The sequence below is a fragment of the Podarcis muralis genome, chromosome 13 (genome assembly GCF_964188315.1).
Source record: "Podarcis muralis chromosome 13, rPodMur119.hap1.1, whole genome shotgun sequence".
NCBI classification, from domain to species: Eukaryota; Metazoa; Chordata; class Lepidosauria; order Squamata; family Lacertidae; genus Podarcis; species Podarcis muralis.
The window spans coordinates 20,263,205-20,281,919 of NC_135667.1; the positions used below are offsets into that span (position 1 = coordinate 20,263,205).

The 18,715-nt window shown below is 49.1% G+C and overlaps 1 protein-coding gene across 7 annotated transcripts in view; it reads left to right on the plus strand.

Moving 5' to 3' along the window:
- TEAD2 (TEA domain transcription factor 2) overlaps positions 1-17,973 on the plus strand; it is a 23,736-nt gene extending 5,763 nt beyond the window's left edge. For 3 of the 7 annotated variants that reach the window (XM_028704099.2, XM_028704098.2, XM_028704100.2), the window contains exons 2-12: positions 4,469-4,678; positions 5,612-5,676; positions 5,818-5,880; positions 8,883-9,008; positions 9,727-9,785; positions 9,996-10,057; positions 10,158-10,291; positions 11,664-11,834; positions 13,268-13,423; positions 15,029-15,184; positions 15,888-17,973. In XM_028704099.2, the coding sequence (XP_028559932.2) occupies positions 4,531-4,678; positions 5,612-5,676; positions 5,818-5,880; positions 8,883-9,008; positions 9,727-9,785; positions 9,996-10,057; positions 10,158-10,291; positions 11,664-11,834; positions 13,268-13,423; positions 15,029-15,184; positions 15,888-16,001 (1,254 nt within the window). In that variant the 5' untranslated portion in view covers positions 4,469-4,530 and the 3' untranslated portion in view covers positions 16,002-17,973. The remainder of the gene's footprint in view (positions 1-4,468; positions 4,679-5,611; positions 5,677-5,817; positions 5,881-8,882; positions 9,009-9,726; positions 9,786-9,995; positions 10,058-10,157; positions 10,292-11,663; positions 11,835-13,267; positions 13,424-15,028; positions 15,185-15,887) is intronic. The other 4 variants (XM_028704102.2, XM_028704103.2, XM_028704101.2 and 1 more) reach the window with 4 other exon arrangements.
- The last annotated feature ends 742 nt before the right edge of the window (positions 17,974-18,715 follow it).

Sequence of the window (18,715 nt, forward strand, 5' to 3'; positions counted from 1 at the left end):
TAAAGAGCCAGCCCCCTTCCTGTCTTTTAAAGCAAGACGTAATCCATGCTGGAAGGCCTCTTTGTCTTGCTGCTGATTGTGCTCCCAGGGGTCACTTGTACTGGCGTAACCAGCAAAGAACCGGGTTTCCACTTGACCGGGAACAGGGGGGGGGGCAGGAGAGGCCTACACCTTTTCGTTCTTTCTTTCCCCGATCAATCTGGTTTCTCTGGAAGAGACTTAATTGGCCTACGCTGGACTTTCCACTCAGACGACAACAACAACCCAGTTTTTTCTCTTTACATTTCAACCCTGCTCGCCTCTCCAATCCGGTACAAATTTCTCACTCCCACCAACACCAACATTGGCTAAAGGCTTTCAGGGTCTACAGTAGACCTAAGGTCTACTGACTGGCCACGCCTCCCCAAAATGAGGCAAACCTTGCTATTAACAACTGTCAATTAGAATGTCTCTCCCCCCCCCCCCCACGGAGAAACATGCTGTTTTCTTCCCACCCTTAGAGGTTTGCCACTTTGGCTTCATGTGTTTTATTTGTAAGTGGTGCTGCTTTCCCCCATGTTGCTCTGTGTCCGTATGACGCCCCCCCACCCCATATAGATATTGATGCCAAAGGCCAATCCACCCACCTCAATACTATCATGTTGTTGTTGGCATCTGTCTGTCTCAAGAGTGACGTCCAACTGCTGCATTAGCAGCACTGAAGTGATATCCCCTCATGCCTGGGCAGTGTGTATGGAGGTCCTGGGCTGCCCAGACAAGACCCCCTGCTTGGACTCGCTGATGTTGTCCAAAGGAAAGCAGAGCAATATTTTTGGCATTGGCTTGGCTGCAGGAGTTGCTGGAAGGAGGCATTCAAGGCACCATCCAACCATCTTAGCGACTCAATTCCGTATTTGTGTAGGGTTCACTCCTTAGCTGATAGTCAGCACCTTTCTCCCCAACCAGGGAAATGGTTCTTTAGCCTTCCCTTCCTCCACCATGAATAGAAACAATTCACATAATACAGTGGTACCTCAGGTTACATCACTTCAGGTTACATACGCTTCAGACTCCACTAACCCAGAAATAGTGCCAGTTACAGATAGGTAGCCGTGTTGGTCTGCCATAGTCAAAACAAAAAAAAATTCCTTCCAGTAGCACCTTAAAGACCAACTAAGTTAGTTCTTGGTATGAGCTTTCGTGTGCATGCACACTTCTTCAGATACACAGAAATAGTGCTTCAGGTTAAGAACTTTGCTTCAGCATGAGAACAGAAATCATGCTCCGGCGGCATGGCAGCAGCAGGAGGCCCCATTAGCTAAAGTGGTGCTTCAGGTTAAGAACAGTTTCAGGTTAAGTACAGACCTCCGGAACGAATTAAGTACTTAACCCGAGGTACCACTGTACATTTAAAGCTCTACGATACCACTTGAAAAAGTTGTGACTTCCCCTAAAGAATTCTGGCAGCTGCAGCTTGCTGAGAGTGCGGAAAAGAGACCCCTATTCCTCTCCCAGAGCTACCATTCCCAGAGTGGTTTTAACAGTCAATTCCTCTTCCCAAGGATCTCTGGATGATTGTAGCTCTGCAAGGGAAATAAAAGTCTCCTAACAACTCTCTGCACCTTAACAAACCATAGTTCCCTAGTAGATCTGGTGGCTGAGCGGTGGTGAGGCATAGGCAGATCAGGCCTCTTAAGAAACTTCTATCTTAGATCTACTGCTCTGTTAGTTTTCAATAGGTAGGCCTGCTGTCTACCTACGGGTGAAACTGGCACCCAGATAACATCTTTCCACTGCCCACAGAAACCCTGTCCTGTGCCTGGCCTCCCTTCACCTCCTCCAGACCTTAATTAATTGCACTGCTGCTGTGATCAACTTCACAGCCCTCTCCTCACTGCGTTTCACTAAAAACAGCAACTCCCCAAAAACCAGGTTAACAACATGGGACTGCACTTCAGGGTTGCCGTACATCACCTCTTCACTTCCTCCAGGAAAATGGGCATAAGATCAGTACTTGGTAGGGCAGGCATAACCCAAAATCTCAGCCATAGTCCTTTTCCCTGCAATGTGGGTCTATTATGCTTGTTACGGTAAAATCTGGGTGTGGGGCTACTCTGCCACCCAGCTTGTCGGACTAAGTCCGCGGGTCCCTGCGGAAGAAAATGAGCTCAGCCGGAGACAGGAGCAAGCTGCAGAAGATCCAAGTTTATTGCGCAATAGGTTCAAGACGAGATTGAACAGCGAGAAAGGGGTGACATGAACTTTTGAAACTTCCCTCCATGTCCCAGAATACAGTGCAAAATACATCACAGTTACATCATGAATACATTAAGGAGAGGTTAGGTTACACCGGATTAACATATGGAGGAGGGAGGGGGGGAATATGCAGAGCTGGAGATATGCGCAGATAAGCACTTCCTGAGTACCAGTGATGAGAAGTCAATGGTCTATGTATGCATATTCTGTCACCTGGCATTGCCCGGAGGAAAGGCTTGGCAGAGTGATTTGACAGGATTAGGGTCTTGACACCTTGCTTGAGGGATTATGGAGGACAGGGGAGGTGTCATGGAGTCCTAGAGAAATTGAGCAAATTGGCACGTTGATTTTCTATGAATTTTATAGATTTTAGTCCCTTTTGACATTGACAATTGGAAATAAATGGATATATTGTAGCGAAGAAGAAGGTGAAGAAGACATGCCCCCCTTCCGTATCAATGCTATACCATGTTCACAAATTGAGAAGAAAATCACCCCCCCCCCATATGAAATAAGTCCTTAGGGCATAAGTGCCTGACTTACTGCTAATTTTTAATTGACATACTACTGCCTAATCACAGCTACACAAAATCCAACATACTTGAACTTTCTATTGGGCAGCAGTGAGGAGCAGTCAAGGCATCACAAACCAATTGTTAATAATGATAATGAGAGTTTCACTCTAGCCTCTGATTCAATGACTTGAACCGCTTTCCTAAATGTCAGTCATTTGGGTGGGATTTCACTCACAGGCTGCAAACATTGAAAAGTAGGAGAAGGCTTGTTCCCCACGAAACAAATTGAGAATTGGGGGCTGCACATTTTTGCCTCAGATCTTGGGTTCTACAGAAGATAGAAAAAGGAAAAAAGTTGGTAATCTGGGAGCATCTGTCGGTGTCGAAACCCTTCCCTGTCACAGCTAAAACTTGAGATGATGGCCTTGCTCTCACTTAAATACTCTTTAAATACAGGGTAGTTGTATCAGCAGCTATTACTCATTGCTAAATTGAACCTCTGCTATTAGAGGTAATATACCTCTGTTTACGAGACACAGAGATCAAAGAGCGGGGGATAGTTGTTCCTTTGTGCTCTAGTTATAAGTTTATCGGGGGCATCTGATAGCCACTGCTGCTGAGACAATGCTGGACAACAAATATTATTTGCCTTGCTGCTTCCAATCAGTTCTCTGGTCAGCATAGGAATGGGCAACTTAACTCACAATAGAAGTACAGTGGTACCCCGGGTTACATACACTTCAGGTTACATACGCTTCAGGTTACAGACTCCGCTAACCCAGAAATAGTACCTCAGGTTAAGAACTTTGCTTCAGGATGAGAACAGAAATTGTGCTCTGGCAGCGCGGTGGCAGCGGGAGGCCCCATTGGGTAAAGTGGCGCTTCAGGTTAAGAACAGTTTCAGGTTAAGAATGGACCTCCGGAACAAATTAAGTACTTAACATGAGGTACCCCTGTATATAGGGCATATCCCAGTGTCATTTTAGGACCTGGGAGACGAGGGATCAAATCCCTACTTGGGCATGGAGCTCACTGAGTGATGTTGGACCAGTCACTGCCTCTCTCAGACTACCTACCTCACAGGGTTGCTGTGGGGATTAAATGAGGAGGGGGGAGAACCATGTATGCCACCTCGAGCTCCTTGGGATAGGAAGGCAATAAATAAATATGCAGAAGGTGCCAGGTTCAGTCCTCTGCATAGAATAGTAGCATTAGAAGAGGGACCACCAGGGTCCTCTAGTCTTTTGCCGTACTAGTCGTACAGACTTTTGCCCAGTGTGGATCTTGAACCCACAATTTAGAGTCTCGAGCTGTACCATCTGAGCTATCCCAGGTAGGCTGGGAATGTCCTCTGTCTGAAATCCTAGAGAATATTATCTACCCAGTGTAAATAATTCTGAGTTAAATGGACCAATAGCCTGACTTGGGAAGGTGGATTCCAATGCCCTTCAGATATTATTGAGAACCCCCAGCTCCCATCATCCGTAACCATTGGGCATGCTGGCTAGGAATGGGGGGAGTTAGGAGTCCAGGAGCCACAGGTTCCCCACCCTTGGTCTAGGACTAACTATATGACACCAAGCTTTCCACAGGTAAAAACAACCAAACGGCAAGGAAGGGAAAATGCAGACGAGCTGTTGCCCATCTTCTGTCAGTTAGGAAACTTTCCGCTCCTCCATCCCTCAGATCTGATTGCCGCCTGTTCTGCTTTCTTCCAGGTAACCCTCCTGACACCATAGAGCCTGGCAGCTGGGGCGAGGGGGCCAGCCCCTCTGGGGAGATGGGGGACACTGGGGAGAAGGGTCTGGACAACGATGCAGAAGGGGTCTGGAGCCCAGATATTGAGCAGAGTTTCCAGGAGGCCCTGGCCATCTACCCACCCTGTGGGAGGCGGAAGATCATTCTTTCGGATGAGGGGAAGATGTACGGTAGGTGGGACTTAACTTTGACCCATTAGACCGGCTGCTCTTGTCCTTAGTTCTCTTTGGGAATCGTCCCGCAAGCCATAATATATGAGTAGCAATAGGCTTAGAATATGTGAGGTAAAAAAAGAAGAAGACAACGCTTTTCTAGCTCCCTGAAGAAATGGAAGGAGCTGGGAAGGTGGCCACTGATGGTGCTGTATTCCTGCGGTACACCGCTAGCAGTGCCTTTTCCTTTCCAGCTCTGAGAGGAGGAAAGAGGTGGTCTTCAGATGCAGCCTCCATGGTACTGTGCCATAGATGCTGTGCAGAAGGCTCTCTTTAGGGACAGAAAAGAAACAAAAGAGCCAGCAGGGCCAGGACGAGAGATGAGGGAGCTACATGCACCGTTGTAAACAGAGGTCCTACAATGTGCCTAGACCTATAATGACAGGGACTCACCTGGAGGCAGTTCTTACTCTCCATAGGTGAGCAGCTAATGACAGTTCCATTTTCAGTTCTGCAATTTGTAGCATCCCTTTCTTTCAGGGAACTGCATTTGGACAAGTCACTCTCTCTTAGCCTGACCCACCTCACAGGGTTGTTGTGAAGATAAAACCACAGAAAGCGCCCTGGGGTCTTTAGAGGCAGTGTGGGGTGTACTTTTGGTGATGGGGGACAACCGTGTGCAAGGTCTGCTGGAGGAGGGGTCAGGTTTGCATCCACCCACCTTTTTTAAACATCTGCGGTTGGCGTGACCTGACAGTCCAGATGATTCAGAAGTTAGCAGGGTTGTGTCTCTGAGCATGTGCAGAGTTAGGGAGGCTGCAACCTGCCCCATGTGGCAACCTAGCATTGTTGTCAGTGGCATGGTCAAGAGAGGCGGGTGAATTCCACCTCTGTATATGGTGCCCAAGTTGGATGGGTTGTTTTCCTGATTTCCTGCCTCTTCTCTCTCAGGCCGCAATGAACTCATTGCCCGCTACATTAAACTGAGGACAGGCAAAACACGGACAAGGAAACAGGTAAATGTGATGGGCTTGACATGAAGCCTAAGACTGCAGGAAAAAAATCCGAGGTGTGTGGGGAGAATGAGGCCTGGTGAGATTTCCTCCTTTCTCTCCACAGAGTTTCCTGCTAAATCTCTCCCCCAACTCCTTCCACAGGTCTCCAGTCACATCCAGGTTTTGGCCCGGCGGAAAACCCGTGAGATTCAGGCCAAGCTCAAGGTGAGTCCCTTCCCTGCATTCCCTGAAATGTTTGTGACAAGCTTGCACCTCTGGATTCCCTACCCGTCCTGCTGAAGGAGTAGTAGTAAGGGGGTACATATTTTCCCCCCCCCCCAAAGTCCCATAATGCTTTGCTGGTACTTGGGACAAGCTCTAAGTTGGAGGGAAATTATTGGGAAAGTGCCATCAATCAACCCCCTCCCCTCCCCGTCTCTGAGGGAATTGTTTTTTATTATTATGTGTTCCGTTTATTACCCATCATTCACCATCAACATTAAAAACAGCTAAAACAAATTACAGTCACTGGAATAGGGTGGTTCCTGAAAACACATCTCTCAAGTGTCAAAGGTGGCAACTAAAGTGGTACCTCGGTTTTTAAACAGCTTAGTTCACGAACAACTTGGAATTCGAACTCCACAAACTCAGAAGTAGGTGTTCTGGTTTGCGAACTTTTTTCGGAATCGGAACTGTTCCGTTTTGAGTGTTACACTTCCATTTTCAGTGCCACACTTTCGTTTTGAGTTCCCCTACTCCTGTTTGCATGTGAATAGGAGTGGGATGGGGCAGCTCAGCTGGGGACTGGGAAAGCCTCCGCTTCCTAGCTGAGAGATCCCCGCCCCACTCCTGCTTGCATGGGAGTAGGAGCTGGATCGGGGCTGCTCACCTGGAGAGGTGCAGGCTCCGTCACACTTTTCCATTGAGGGGTACATGGCTGCGTTCACCTCAACAGAGAAGTTTAAAGGAGCATTGTGTGCCATTGCAGAGACAGCCTGATGACAGCTGCCTCAGCAGTGGTTTTGGAGCTCTCAGATGCAGCTGCTGGGCTGCCTCCACCATTGCCACCCCAGCAACTATTCCACCTGGCTGCCTTCATGGGTGCAGGGGCTCTGATGCTGAGGTGGCGCTCCTTTAAACTTCTTCCTTGAAGGGGAGTGCAGCTGTGAACCCCTCAATGGAAAGTGTGACAGAGCCTGCACTTCCCCAGCTGAGTAGGCCCGTCCAGCTCCTACTCCCGTGGAAGCAGGGGCAGGGATCTCTTTGGAATGCTTTGGTTTTAGAATGGACTTCCGGAACGGATTAAGTTTGAAAACCAAGGTACCACTGTATAATGAAGGCTTCAGGCCTAGGGGCTGCTACAGGGGATGCCTTCTCTTGGACTGCTACCACCCCACCCCAAACATCTGACAGCCCCCGCTGCCGACCTCAACATCTGAGGAAGGAAAGCACACTTTGGGATATTTAGGTCCTAAGCCATTTAGGGCTTTAATGTGAGTTTAATGCTTTGAGTTTACCGGATAATAGAAGTGGGGCAAGCAGCTGTGGTGGCAAGCGAGAAGAGCTCTTCCCAGCTGCAGTGAGGTAGCCGCCATTTTAATTCCCCCAAAGCCCTGTCACCTCCAAAGTAGCATTGTGCTGCATCTGCAAGGGGCTGGTTTTTTAAAGTGGCCTGCACTGGTCAAAGCGTGTTGATTTTTCAAGACTGTCGTCCCGTCCCACCTGTCCTGCTTGGAGCTGGGAGAGGAGCTCTGAGCAGCTGCAGCGAGCAAGGGGAGACATCCGTCTTAATCTTGGCCCTCCTACATCCCTGATGTAGGAGCGTTGCATTGGGCCCTGGGGAGGAATTAACAATGATGGCTCCCTAGCAGCTGCTCTGAGTGCCTCTCAACACGAAGGAGCAAAGGCAGACAGAAAGGGGCCCAGTACAGGCAGCTGCACTGAGCAGGTGGGCCTGTTTTAAGGAAACTTCGCTGATCGATGCTGAGAGGAGCCCTGAAGGGCTTCAGCAAGCAAAAGGAGCCCTCTTGAACCCCCCCCCCCAGGTTGTGATGCAGCACTGCTACCATGTCAGGGACAGTGAAGGGGCAGTTAAAGAGACTTCGTTGCTTCAGTCTATCGTTCACCTTCTCGGTGCCAAATATCAGTGTGATTTTTTCCTGTAGAGGCCAGGCTGAAGGGGATAGGTCAGGGAGTTCTGAGATTTGAACAAAGCTTAGTAATTAGCAGGGGAAGAACGAAGTGTGACTGCAAACCAGGAATCCTGGTTTTCTGAGGAGATATTTTTAATAGGACAATATTGATATTGGCCTCCCTAAGGAGTCCGTTCCACTGTCGCACAGCTCTTCCTGTCAGAAGCTCCTTCGATATTTAGTCGGAATCTCCTTGTAATTTGAAGCCATTGGTCTGAGTCCTACCCTCCAGGGCAGGAGAAAACCTTGCTCCATCCTCCATGTGGCAACCGTTTAGGATATTTGAAGATGGCTATCCTATCTCTTCTCAGTCTCCCCTTTGGCGGGCTAAACATACCCAGTTCTCTCAACCTCTCTTTGTAATGGAGTCCAGTGCAGTGATTTCTAAGCACTTCTTCAGGGTGTGGTCTGAGCCTCAGCAACTGATGCAGCCCCCTTTCTGGAGCTAAGTAGGTGCGGGTCTCACCAATGCCAATATATACCACCTTGAATTCCATAATGGAAGGGAAGGCAGCATGTAAATGATGGTAATTATACTATCGCTTGTAACTCAGTGGCTCACAAGGGGGCTAACCCCTAGGCACTCCAGGGTGAACACCTTATAACAGGGGTGTTTAACCAACTGTCCTTGAGGCACTGCTGGCTTCCAGCTCCCATCAGCCCCAGCCAACATGGCCAATGGTTTGGTATGATGAGAGTTGTTCTTCAGTAGTGAGTGATCCCTTCATCATCGGCTTCCTCAATGAGAAGACAGGTGATGACTGATGGTTTGCCTATATGGCACCTTGTCCCCTACAAATGCCTCCTGTGGGGTGATAGCCCCAGAAGAAATTACAGTACCCCCACAGTCAAAGTTATGTGTGTCATTATGCACCCCATAACCCCCTGAAACTTCCAGACCCTTCACGGCTGATTTGCAGGCATTACTCAGTAGAGAAATCAATGTGGAAAAGGAGGCCTTGAGGGTAGAATGTTTTGAGAACTCCTGCGCAAGGGAAACGGGCATTTGAAAACCAGGATTTCTCTCTCTTCAAGGACCAGGTAGCAAAGGACAAAGCGCTTCAGACTATGGCAGCCATGTCTTCTGCTCAACTCGTATCTGCCACGGTCCTCCAGGAAAAACTGGGCTTGTCAGAACCCCACTACCCATCCAGCACCACCGTAAGCATGTGGGAGAGGGGCTGTGAGGTGGGGCTTCTATGGGGCTGTAATGCTATGGCAGGAATGGAGAACCTGTGGGCTCCCAGATGTTGTGGGACTGCAGTTCCCATAATCCCCGGCAATTAGCCATGCCCACTGGGGCTGTTGAGAGCAATAGTTTAGCAAAACCTGCAAGCCCACAGGTTCCCGGTTCCTGTTCTCTTTCTGTACTAAAAACCTAGATTAAGGTTTCTGCCAGTTTAGCTCTCGACTCTCCCAAGGAATCTTGGGAATTGTAGTTTGGTGATGTTCAAAATAATTCTCTGTGTTAGATCATTAGCTCTTTCCTGGAGTGAGGAAGTTATTATTAAATGGTGTTTAAGTTAAGAGTTGTTGCTGAACAAATGAAACCTCAGCTGACAGATCACACGTACAAGCATTAGTCAATTATATTTGCATATGGGCAAAAACCATGTTTTGGAAGCAAGAAGCATGCTTCCTAAGTTTTTTAGATCAGATGACTTAGCAGACGTCATCACCACAGAAGAGGCATTCTCCTCTTCCAAGATGCAGTCTTAGTTTTTATAAACACTTGTTTGTTTGTTTTTTAATAATCACTTTAATTTGGTCAATTAAACGGTTTTAAAATTTGATTTCATCAGTTCAGAGTAAACAGTATAAATGTTGCAGCCCTAACTTAAGTATGTAGTGCAGTTTTTAACTCTTCTGACTTTTCCAGTCCACAGAGTTCTTCCAGTTTTGGACAGGGGATGCAAGCCAATCCCGAGACACTCTAGAGTAAGTTGTTGTTGTTGTTGTTGTTGTTGTTGTTGTTGTTGTTGTTGTTGTTGTTTTCAGTCATTGACACACACGCACTGCTGGAAGCAGCAATTTGTCTAGCATTTCTGCAACACACACACGTGTGTGTGTATATTTGTGTATGTATTGCAATGCCCCCCTGCTGAAAAGCCATATCTTGACTCTCCTCTTTCTCCCTCCTACCCATAGCATCAAGCCTATCCTCCAAGCGCCATACCCCATCCCAGTCCCAGCACCCGCTGCTGTCCCAGGTAAGCCACCGTCTTCCTAAACCGCTTGCCTTCCTACGAGGCGGGGGGGGGGGTGAGAGTGCGCCAGTCGGCCTCAGTGCCTTCTCCCTTGGCTTGGCAGGTTACCACGCGCCCCCAGGGAGAGCCCCCCGCCTCCCCAGCGCTACCTCTTGGCAAGGAAGCCACATTGGTACGGAAACGCTTCGGCTGGTGGAGTTCACTGCGTTTGTGGAGCGGCAGGCAGAACAAGATGCGGTGAGATGTGCACCTCTACTTAACACCATTCGCACACTTGCGCCTCGTGCCAGCTGTCCCCATATATTGTCTTGAAAAGTTTGGGAGTTGGCCTGATGATGTAATCGGCCGTGTGTTGGAGATCTAGTTTCAAGACTCCACTTGGTGATGAGATGCTTAGCAGGTGGCCTTGGGCCAGTCACAGTCTCGCTGCCTAACCTGTCTCACAGGGTTATTTAAGAGGATAAAATAGGACAGCTCGTGTTTATGTTGCCCAGAGTTCCTTGGAGGAAGGGCAGGGCTTGATAAACAGAAGTGCATGGAGGGACGAGTATAAGAAACTACATGCAGCAAGTGCAGAAGCTAAGCTTAAGATACCAGTACAGTTGTACCTTGGAACCCAAACGCCTTGCCAGTCGAACGTTTTGGCTCCCGAATGCCGCAAACCCGGAAGTGAATGTTCTGGTTTGCGAATGTTATTTGGAACCCGAACATCCTCCGTGGCTTCTGATTGGCTGCAGGAGCTTCCTGCAGCCAATTGGAAGCTGCACCTTGGTTTCTTCCAGAATGGAATTTCATTCGACTTCCGAGGCACCACTGTAGGCTGATATTCATCTCGAGATTAAATTTGGAGAGACGGAAATGTGGTGAAGTAGCTAAAGGTTTGAGCTGTGTAGGGCGGGAAATTTGGGGTTCAGATCCCACCGTTGCCATGAACTTACCCTGTGCGAACAGGATACTGGACTAGGTGGGGCATTGGCCTGATCCTGAAGGGTCATCTTATTAGGTGACCTGGAGTAAGTTGCTGTCTCTCAGCCTCTGACCACAAGCCAGTGTGGTTTAGTGGTTAAGGTGTTTTATTAGAGTTGGTGCAATCCAGGTTCTAATCCCTAATTAGATGTGAAACTCGCTGGGTAATCTTGGGTTAGTCACTATCTCTCCATCTGACTTACCTCACAGGGTTATTGTGAGGATAAAATGAGGGGAGAGAACATTGTGTGCTACCTGTAGCTCACTGGAGGGAAAAGCAGGATAAACATGTCATACTTAAAAGCAACAGCAACCCAGCAATATCAGAATTGCACATATTGTATTCCTGCTTTACCGAGTTAATTGGGAGGATCACGGCAGTAACATTTGCATCTGATGAAGTAGTCCCTAGTCCACAAAAGCTTACACCATAATAAAATGTGTTAGTCCTTAGCTTAAGGTGCAGCAACAGACTAGCACAAGTACCATATTGAAAGCTATTGTAAAGCACTTTTTTTTTTTTAAAAAAAAAGCTATTTGCATTCTAACTTCTTTTGGCAAGCGATTCAGTAAATCAAAATTCAGGCAGCTGATGCCAGTCTTCATCATTCCATCTCTGACTTCCACCCTTTCCTCTCGGCAGTGTAAGCAGCAACACCGTTTTGTGCATATCGACCCGACACCCGCCTCTGACTCCCCGCTGGAGACGGTGGACGTACGCCAAATCTACGACAAATTCCCTGAGCGGGGAGGTGGGCTGCGAGACCTGTATGACCAGGGGCCTCCTCATGCCTTCTTCTTGGTCAAGTTCTGGGTGAGAACCGCCCTGCTTTCCTCAATCCCCAACAAGCTAGGAACGCAAAAGCTCCTTTGCTGCATTATGTATAGATATTTACCTGGCTAGTTTGCTGGGGCCGGTGGATTGCCTTGGTGGTTCAAAGCGGATAAAGCAGATTCTGGGTACATTCAGGCCAGATCTCCTAGAAAAGCTTGGCATGGCTCCATCACTGTTTGGGTGGAGGGGGCAAATGAGCCATTTTGAATACTGACCTAATGAGTACATTGTTGTTGCTTCAGCTGTGCACATTATCTGCTTTCCAGCTTCAAATAGGATCCGGCGGGTCCCAGCCAGAAAAACTGTTGCAAGGGAGCTTTGGTCTCTGCTCCTAGCTAACTGAAAGCTGCTCTAAGCATCTTTACAGCTACAGAAAAATTGCCAGTGAGCCTGTAACAAAATGTTGCAGTATAGGGTGCTCCCATTTACTGTACCCGCCAGCCATGACCCCTCCCACATGGTTCCCACCACTCCAAAGCCACTCCCGATCTCAGGAGGGGGGGGGTTGCGGGGCTCACGACCCCACCCACACTCTCGCGGGGCTAGCTCCAGCCCCGCGGGACTCAGGAACTCATTATTATTCAGTGGCGGCGCCAGCCAATGGGGTGGCGTCGGGGGGCGGATCTTCCGGAGGGCACTTAAGGTCAGGATAGCCTGGGCTCGCCCCTTTTCTCTCCTCGCTGCAGCTGCGGTTCCCACCACTCCAAACAACAGCCTGTCAGCGTTCTGAAGCTACTGAGCATGCTCAGTCTTTGTTGCCATGTTTTTGGTGGGTTCCCCCTCTGTGTAGGGTTTTTATTTCCTAAAGATGTTTCCTACTGTTGAAAACCTTGGAGGAGCCACAAGCTTTCCGAAGCCTTCCATTTGTGGCATGGCTGATGTTATTTCGGCAGTGTCAGGATTGGCCCTCGGAGAACTTAGTTTGCTATTTGTGTGTAGGATAATGGTTATGCATTTATATTGCTCTAACGATGCACACGAAAGCCAGGTCCTCAAGCAAATAGAATTGCAATGGTTCACAGAAGTAATAATTGCATACAGGTTATGCAAGGTTACTTGCAAACAGCCCCCAAGGCCAACCCAAATGAATCAACAATAGTAAACTTTAGAACATTGTCTTATCCACCAAGGCCAGACCTCAGAAGATCACAAATAGGGCAGGAAGGTGATCCCCACCCTCTATCCTCCTGCCCCAGCAAGTGATATTCAATGGCATATTACTTCTCTGCATGTGGGGTTTTTGTTTAGCTGCTGTGGCAAGTGGTTGTAGAATAGACATTCCTGTCCCACCCCCCACTTACAAAGTACTACCTGAAATGTATGACATCCTGCTTTTTATATCAGTCGGGGCGGGGGTGAAAAGAAAAGAAAGAAAACACTGCATTTTTTCCCCATTTCTCCTGTTACCATAGGCTGATCTGAGCTTTCCCCTCCTTGAAGAAGAACCAGGGGGCACAGGAGGGGCCTTCTATGGGGTGAGCAGCCGATACGAGGGCCCACGGGCTCTGACTCTCAGTTGCACCTCCAAGGTCTGCTCCTTTGGCAAACAGGTGGTGGAAAAACTGGAGGTGGGTGCGGGGGGGCAGGGGAGAGTTGGCAGGGGGAGGACGGGACTTGCGGGGGGGGGGGGAGTGGATGGGGAGAGAAGAGGGGGTTGCCACATTGGCGGGTGGGGGTGCTAGAGGAACAGGGTTCGTTTACGCCTAAGAAGCTTCTGTGCAGCAGCTTGTGGAAAAGTAGCCACGTCGGCCACAGTGAAAGTTGGCTTTTACCCGCTGCGTGCAGACTACACCCATGAGGAATCCTGGGGAATGTAGTTCACCCCTAACAAAGCCACACTGCCCAGCACTCTTGGCAAACCACAGTTCCCAGGATTCTTTGGGGGAAGCCATGTGCTTTAGAGGTGTGGTGTGCATGCAGCCTATTTCTCTGTTTATCCCATTGCTGCATGCTCTCTCTCTCCAAGATTTGGGGTGGGGGCAGAAGCATTGTTAGGGTGACCCAGGCAGCTTGAGCCTCAAATCTCCTGCCTTTCCCTCTCCGCCCCAAACTTAAACCCCAAACCCTGCTTATAGGGCTGCTGGGACTACATTTGCATCTAAGCATCTAAACTGGCATATGCAGATTTGTGTCAAGGGCCTGTGTTCCCATCCCTTCAAATATTTGCAGTGCCCCTGGGCAGGAATCTCTCAGGCCACCTGTTTCCCTATGCTTTTAACAGGCCATTGTGTGTGAGAGGTTGAACCTTCTGGCTTTTTGCGTGCAAATCACATTGAGCTGTTGTGCCTTCCCTTGTACCAATGTGGTGCCCCTCAGACATTGCTGGACATCCGCCCATGCTCATTGGCCTGAGGCTGACTGGTCTTCAAAGTCCAACAACATATTGAGGGCTGTTTCTGCTCTGGCAGAGATATGGGGAAGCTCTGGCTCTCCAGATATTGGATCCCAACTCCCATCATCCCTGACCATTGGGCTAGGCTGGCTGGGGTTAATGGGAGTTTGGCTCCAGCATCTTGAAGGCTGCAAGTCCTCCATCCTTTCATCTGAAGCTTTCCCTTTGATGTGCTGGATGCAGGGAGCCTGGTACCCTACTCACCCAATGGAGACCATTAAAAAAAGAGAGACCTGCAGCCTAATGCTAAATCTGTGCATGTCTTAAACTATAGAAGGGCCTGGAAGCTAGGAAGATCTGCAGAGTTAAGAACAGGCATCCCCAAACTCGGCCCTCCAGCTGTTTTGGGATTACAATTCCCATCATCCCTGACCACTGGTCCTGTTAGCTAGGGATGATGGGAGTTGTAGTCCCAAAACAGCTGGAAGGCCAAGTTTGGGGATGCCTGGTCAAGAGCAACTTGGCCTAGAATGTTTAAGAATTTAAGTGTGTGCGAGTGTGTTAAGCTTTATCTGCTACTGGAGGAGTTAAGAATTTGCATCCCACAAATAGATTTACAGTACTTGGAAGTGGGGGGGCTTAATTTCAGTCAAACTTATATTTGCATCGTTTTAAGTTTAGGAGTGTGGGTCTTGCTCCTTTTAGAAGGTTGTCCCTACGGTGGCGGAGGAAGAGAGGTGGCTTCTTGCTCCGGACAAAGGTGGTGTGCATGTGTTAGGTTCTCTCTGTCTCTCATATGCCCACTTTGCCATTAACCACTCCCATCTCCCCAACTCTGCAGACAGCAGAGCCTCCCCACTGGGAAGATGGACGCTTTGTTTTCCAGCTGCAGCGCTCACCGCTGTGCGAGTACCTCATCAACTTCATCCGCAAACTGCAAACGCTGCCAGAAAAGCCGATGATGGACAGCGTGCTTGAAAACTTCACCATCCTGCAGGTATTTGGGGAAGGAAACGAGGGGCCAATTTGCGCTGTCTCTATCTCTCTCCCTCTCTTTCCTTCCCTGGGGGAGGAGAAGGCAGAATAGGGAGCCAAGCCAAAACTTGAATTCTCCATAAATAGAAACTCCAGTCCTTGACCGACCCAGAGTCAGTACAGTACAGGGCAACCTTTTAATTTCCCACACTTCTCCAGGGTGATGCATTGTGGGGAATCTAAATGGCACTTATCAAATCCTCCAGTGGCAAGCTCCAGCTTAGGAACATTCCTTCATGTAGGATAGCAAGGGCAGTGTGGCGCGATGCCTCTTCTAAGATTATGCTGGCTGTGCCTTGTGCATCCATGATGTAATAGTGTGCTGGTTGTAACTATATTTTCTCATGCGGAAACACAGGCATAACCGAACAGAGTAGAATTCAATTGACAGACTTATGCTTCTTTTAATTGGGCACCAACCCTTTATAAATGCTTGTGTTTTGCAATTTGTGAGTCGGCTGTAAGGCAGTGGAGACCTGGTACAGCAATAAGGGTGAGGGAAGGGAAGATGGCAGCACCTGTCAAATTTGCTATGGGCGCTGCTGCAAGCTCCCTGTGGGAGAGATTTAGGGAAATCTCATTACGCTCCTAGATATGGGCAGGATTATCCCCTTGCACTGCTGTGAAACTTGTCAGAATACGCTTCATTCCCCCCCCCCCCACAGGTTTTGCGGGATCAAGAAACTCAGGAGTTACTTTTATGTGTGGCCTTCGTGTTTGAAGTGTCTGCCAGCGAGCACGGGGCGCAACACCACATCTACCGGCTGGGCCGGGAGTGATGAACAGCTTTTACCCCACCTCCATGCTCCAAAATGGGTCACTCGCCTCCACTGCCTCACCCACCAGGAGGTCTACGGCCTGTCTGTGAACTGTGAATGGACTGCTATGACAACTGCTGAACCTTCTGTGATAATGGCTTTTTTGTCACCTGGCAACCACCGGCAAACCCAGCAACTGATTCTACCAATGGATATCCTCCTCTCTCCCTGATGGCCACAAAGTTAGGCCCGAGGCCCAAGCCCAGAAGCACTGCTGTTATTCAGCGGAGAAGCTCGCAGCCATGGCAACAGCATTGTCGAGCAGCAGTGCTTTCAGGGCAAGCTCCCCCCACCCCATTCCCAGTCAATCTGTGGGATATCAGGAGTTAGCCTCTACCATACATATGCCATTGACCGAGAACATCCCCCTCCGTGCGGCTGGGATTTCACACACTCCATTGTCAATCAGACACGTGGCATTTTCGAGGACGGTTGCTTTCAATAATCTGGCAGAAGTTTGATGTAGCTTAACCTGTCCGTGTGAGAATTAGGAGTAAGGAGATCAACCTGTTTTGGGGGTGAGCCACCACACCACTTCACCTCAGGTAGTGGGGTCCACATGATTGTAGGCTCCTCCCCAGAAAAGCTAGTGTTCTGCGTGCGGGGTTTTGGGTATGGAGAAGCATTCAGTAAGGTGAGCCTCTGCTTGCAGCCTGAGGTGACACAGCCCTGAAAGCAGTATACATTTGATCCTGCAGGCTCTCTTTACCAGTACTACACCTAATCTGGTGTTGTTTTTAACCATGCCTACTTTGGGGGCGGGGGAGGAGTCCCATTGTAGAATTTAGTGGGCCTTACTCCCTGTCGCACTGGAGGTGGAGACATTCACCTTTCAGAGGCCTATCACCTCACAAGAGATTCAAGGCTTTGTCTATACATGCAGCAGAATGAAGAGGTAGAACGGCTGCAGTGGGGCCAACACTTCAGGCGATTCTATTCATTATTATTCCTAGGTGTAAACTCCCTTGAAGAACACCAGCAAACCCAGGGAGAAAAGTTCGCCTGCAGGCCTCTGCCTGCAGTGCTTGCTTTCTGCCAGCAAGAGTTTTATGTAGGCTGGCACCCGAAAAGGTTCAACGGGCCGGTCTTTGAGCTGAAAATAACCGTTCCCTTCAACAGGAGTGCAGAACCTTTCTTTCCTGTTGGAGGCCAGCATAGCCTCAGCACCTATTGTTTGAGGGCCACCTTCTGGTGGTGGGTGGGGGCACCCCATTTCACCCCTTCCTTGCCACTGCCATGAATTTGCACTCCTTCTTGGGGGAAGGCTGTAGCACAGGAGGAGAACCCTTGCTTCACATGCAGAAGGTCCCAGGTTCAACCCCACTATCTCTAGGTAAGGCAGGGAGAACACAGCTGAGCCACTGCCAGCCCATGCAGATGCTAATTAGGGTCAGACTCTGCCTACGGCAGCTTTCTCTGCTGCCACCCTGTAGCTGCAAATGGGGAAGTAACATGGTTTATTCCACAGCTTTGTTCTGCTGGCTGTTTAGATCCAGCCTCTGATGGAGCGAAGTGTAAGAACGAGCCAAGCTTTGCTTAGAAGTGTGGGGTGTACGAGACACATTTGGACTTTATGTACAGTGCTACCTCAGTTTACGCAGTTTATGAACTTAATCCGTTCCGGAAGGCCGTACTTAAACCAAAAACGTTCTTAAACCGAGGCACGCATTCCCTAAAGAGGCCTCCTGCCGCCGGTGCCCTTCCACCATTGATTCCGTTCTTAGACTGAGGTAAAGTTATCAAATCAAGACACTATTTCCGGTTTTGTGGAGTTTGCAAACCAAATCATTCTTAAACCGAGGTACCGCTGTACTTTCTTCGTATACAGTCATTTCCCCTTGCCCCTTTGCCATTCACAAGGTTGCAGCGGTCTCTCGCTTTGGTGGGAAAGGGGGCAAATTACGTGATCTTGCATAAAGTTTATTTTGACATAGTACGGAGGTCTGAGTGATTTTTCGTTTCCCCTTCAGCCCATTCTCACTCGAGAAGTCTGTAGGTTTGCAGCTTTTGCTGTGGGGTTGACTGCTTTGGAGGGCAGGGTGGAAGGGTTCATTAGCAGACAGGTTGGAGCAGGATTAACCCTTTCTTGGGTTTTGTACTTGCGGGTGGTGCTGTGGTCTAAATCACTGAGCCTCTTGGACTTGCCGATCAGAAGGTTCAAATCCCCGCGGCGGGATGAGCTCCCATTGCTCTGTCCCTGCTCCTGCCAACCTAGCAGTTCGAAAGCACGCCAGTGCAAGTAGATAAATAGGTACCACTGCAGCAGTAAGATAAACAGCATTTCCGTGCGCTCTGGTTTCCGTCATGGTGTCTCGTTGCGCCAGAAGCAGTTTAGTCATGCTGGCCACATGACCCAGAAAGCTGTCTGTGGATAAACGCCAGCTCTATTGGCCTGAAAGCGAGATGAGTGCTGCAACCCCTTAACTGTCCAGGGGTCCTTTACCTTTTTACCTTTACTTGGGGAGCACCCTACCAGTCTCAGAAACCAACAAGTCCAGCACGGTAGGGCAAGTCAAAAGAAACACCAGCACTTACCGCTTGTGGAAAAGCTGCAAGCTAGCAGGATGAAGAATAAATCCCTTGTCAGGACCAGTTCTGCCACAGACCAGCTTTGGACCAAGGTACGACTTCCCAACAGCCTGTGGCACATACAACCCACTTGGGCTGGGAGGAGC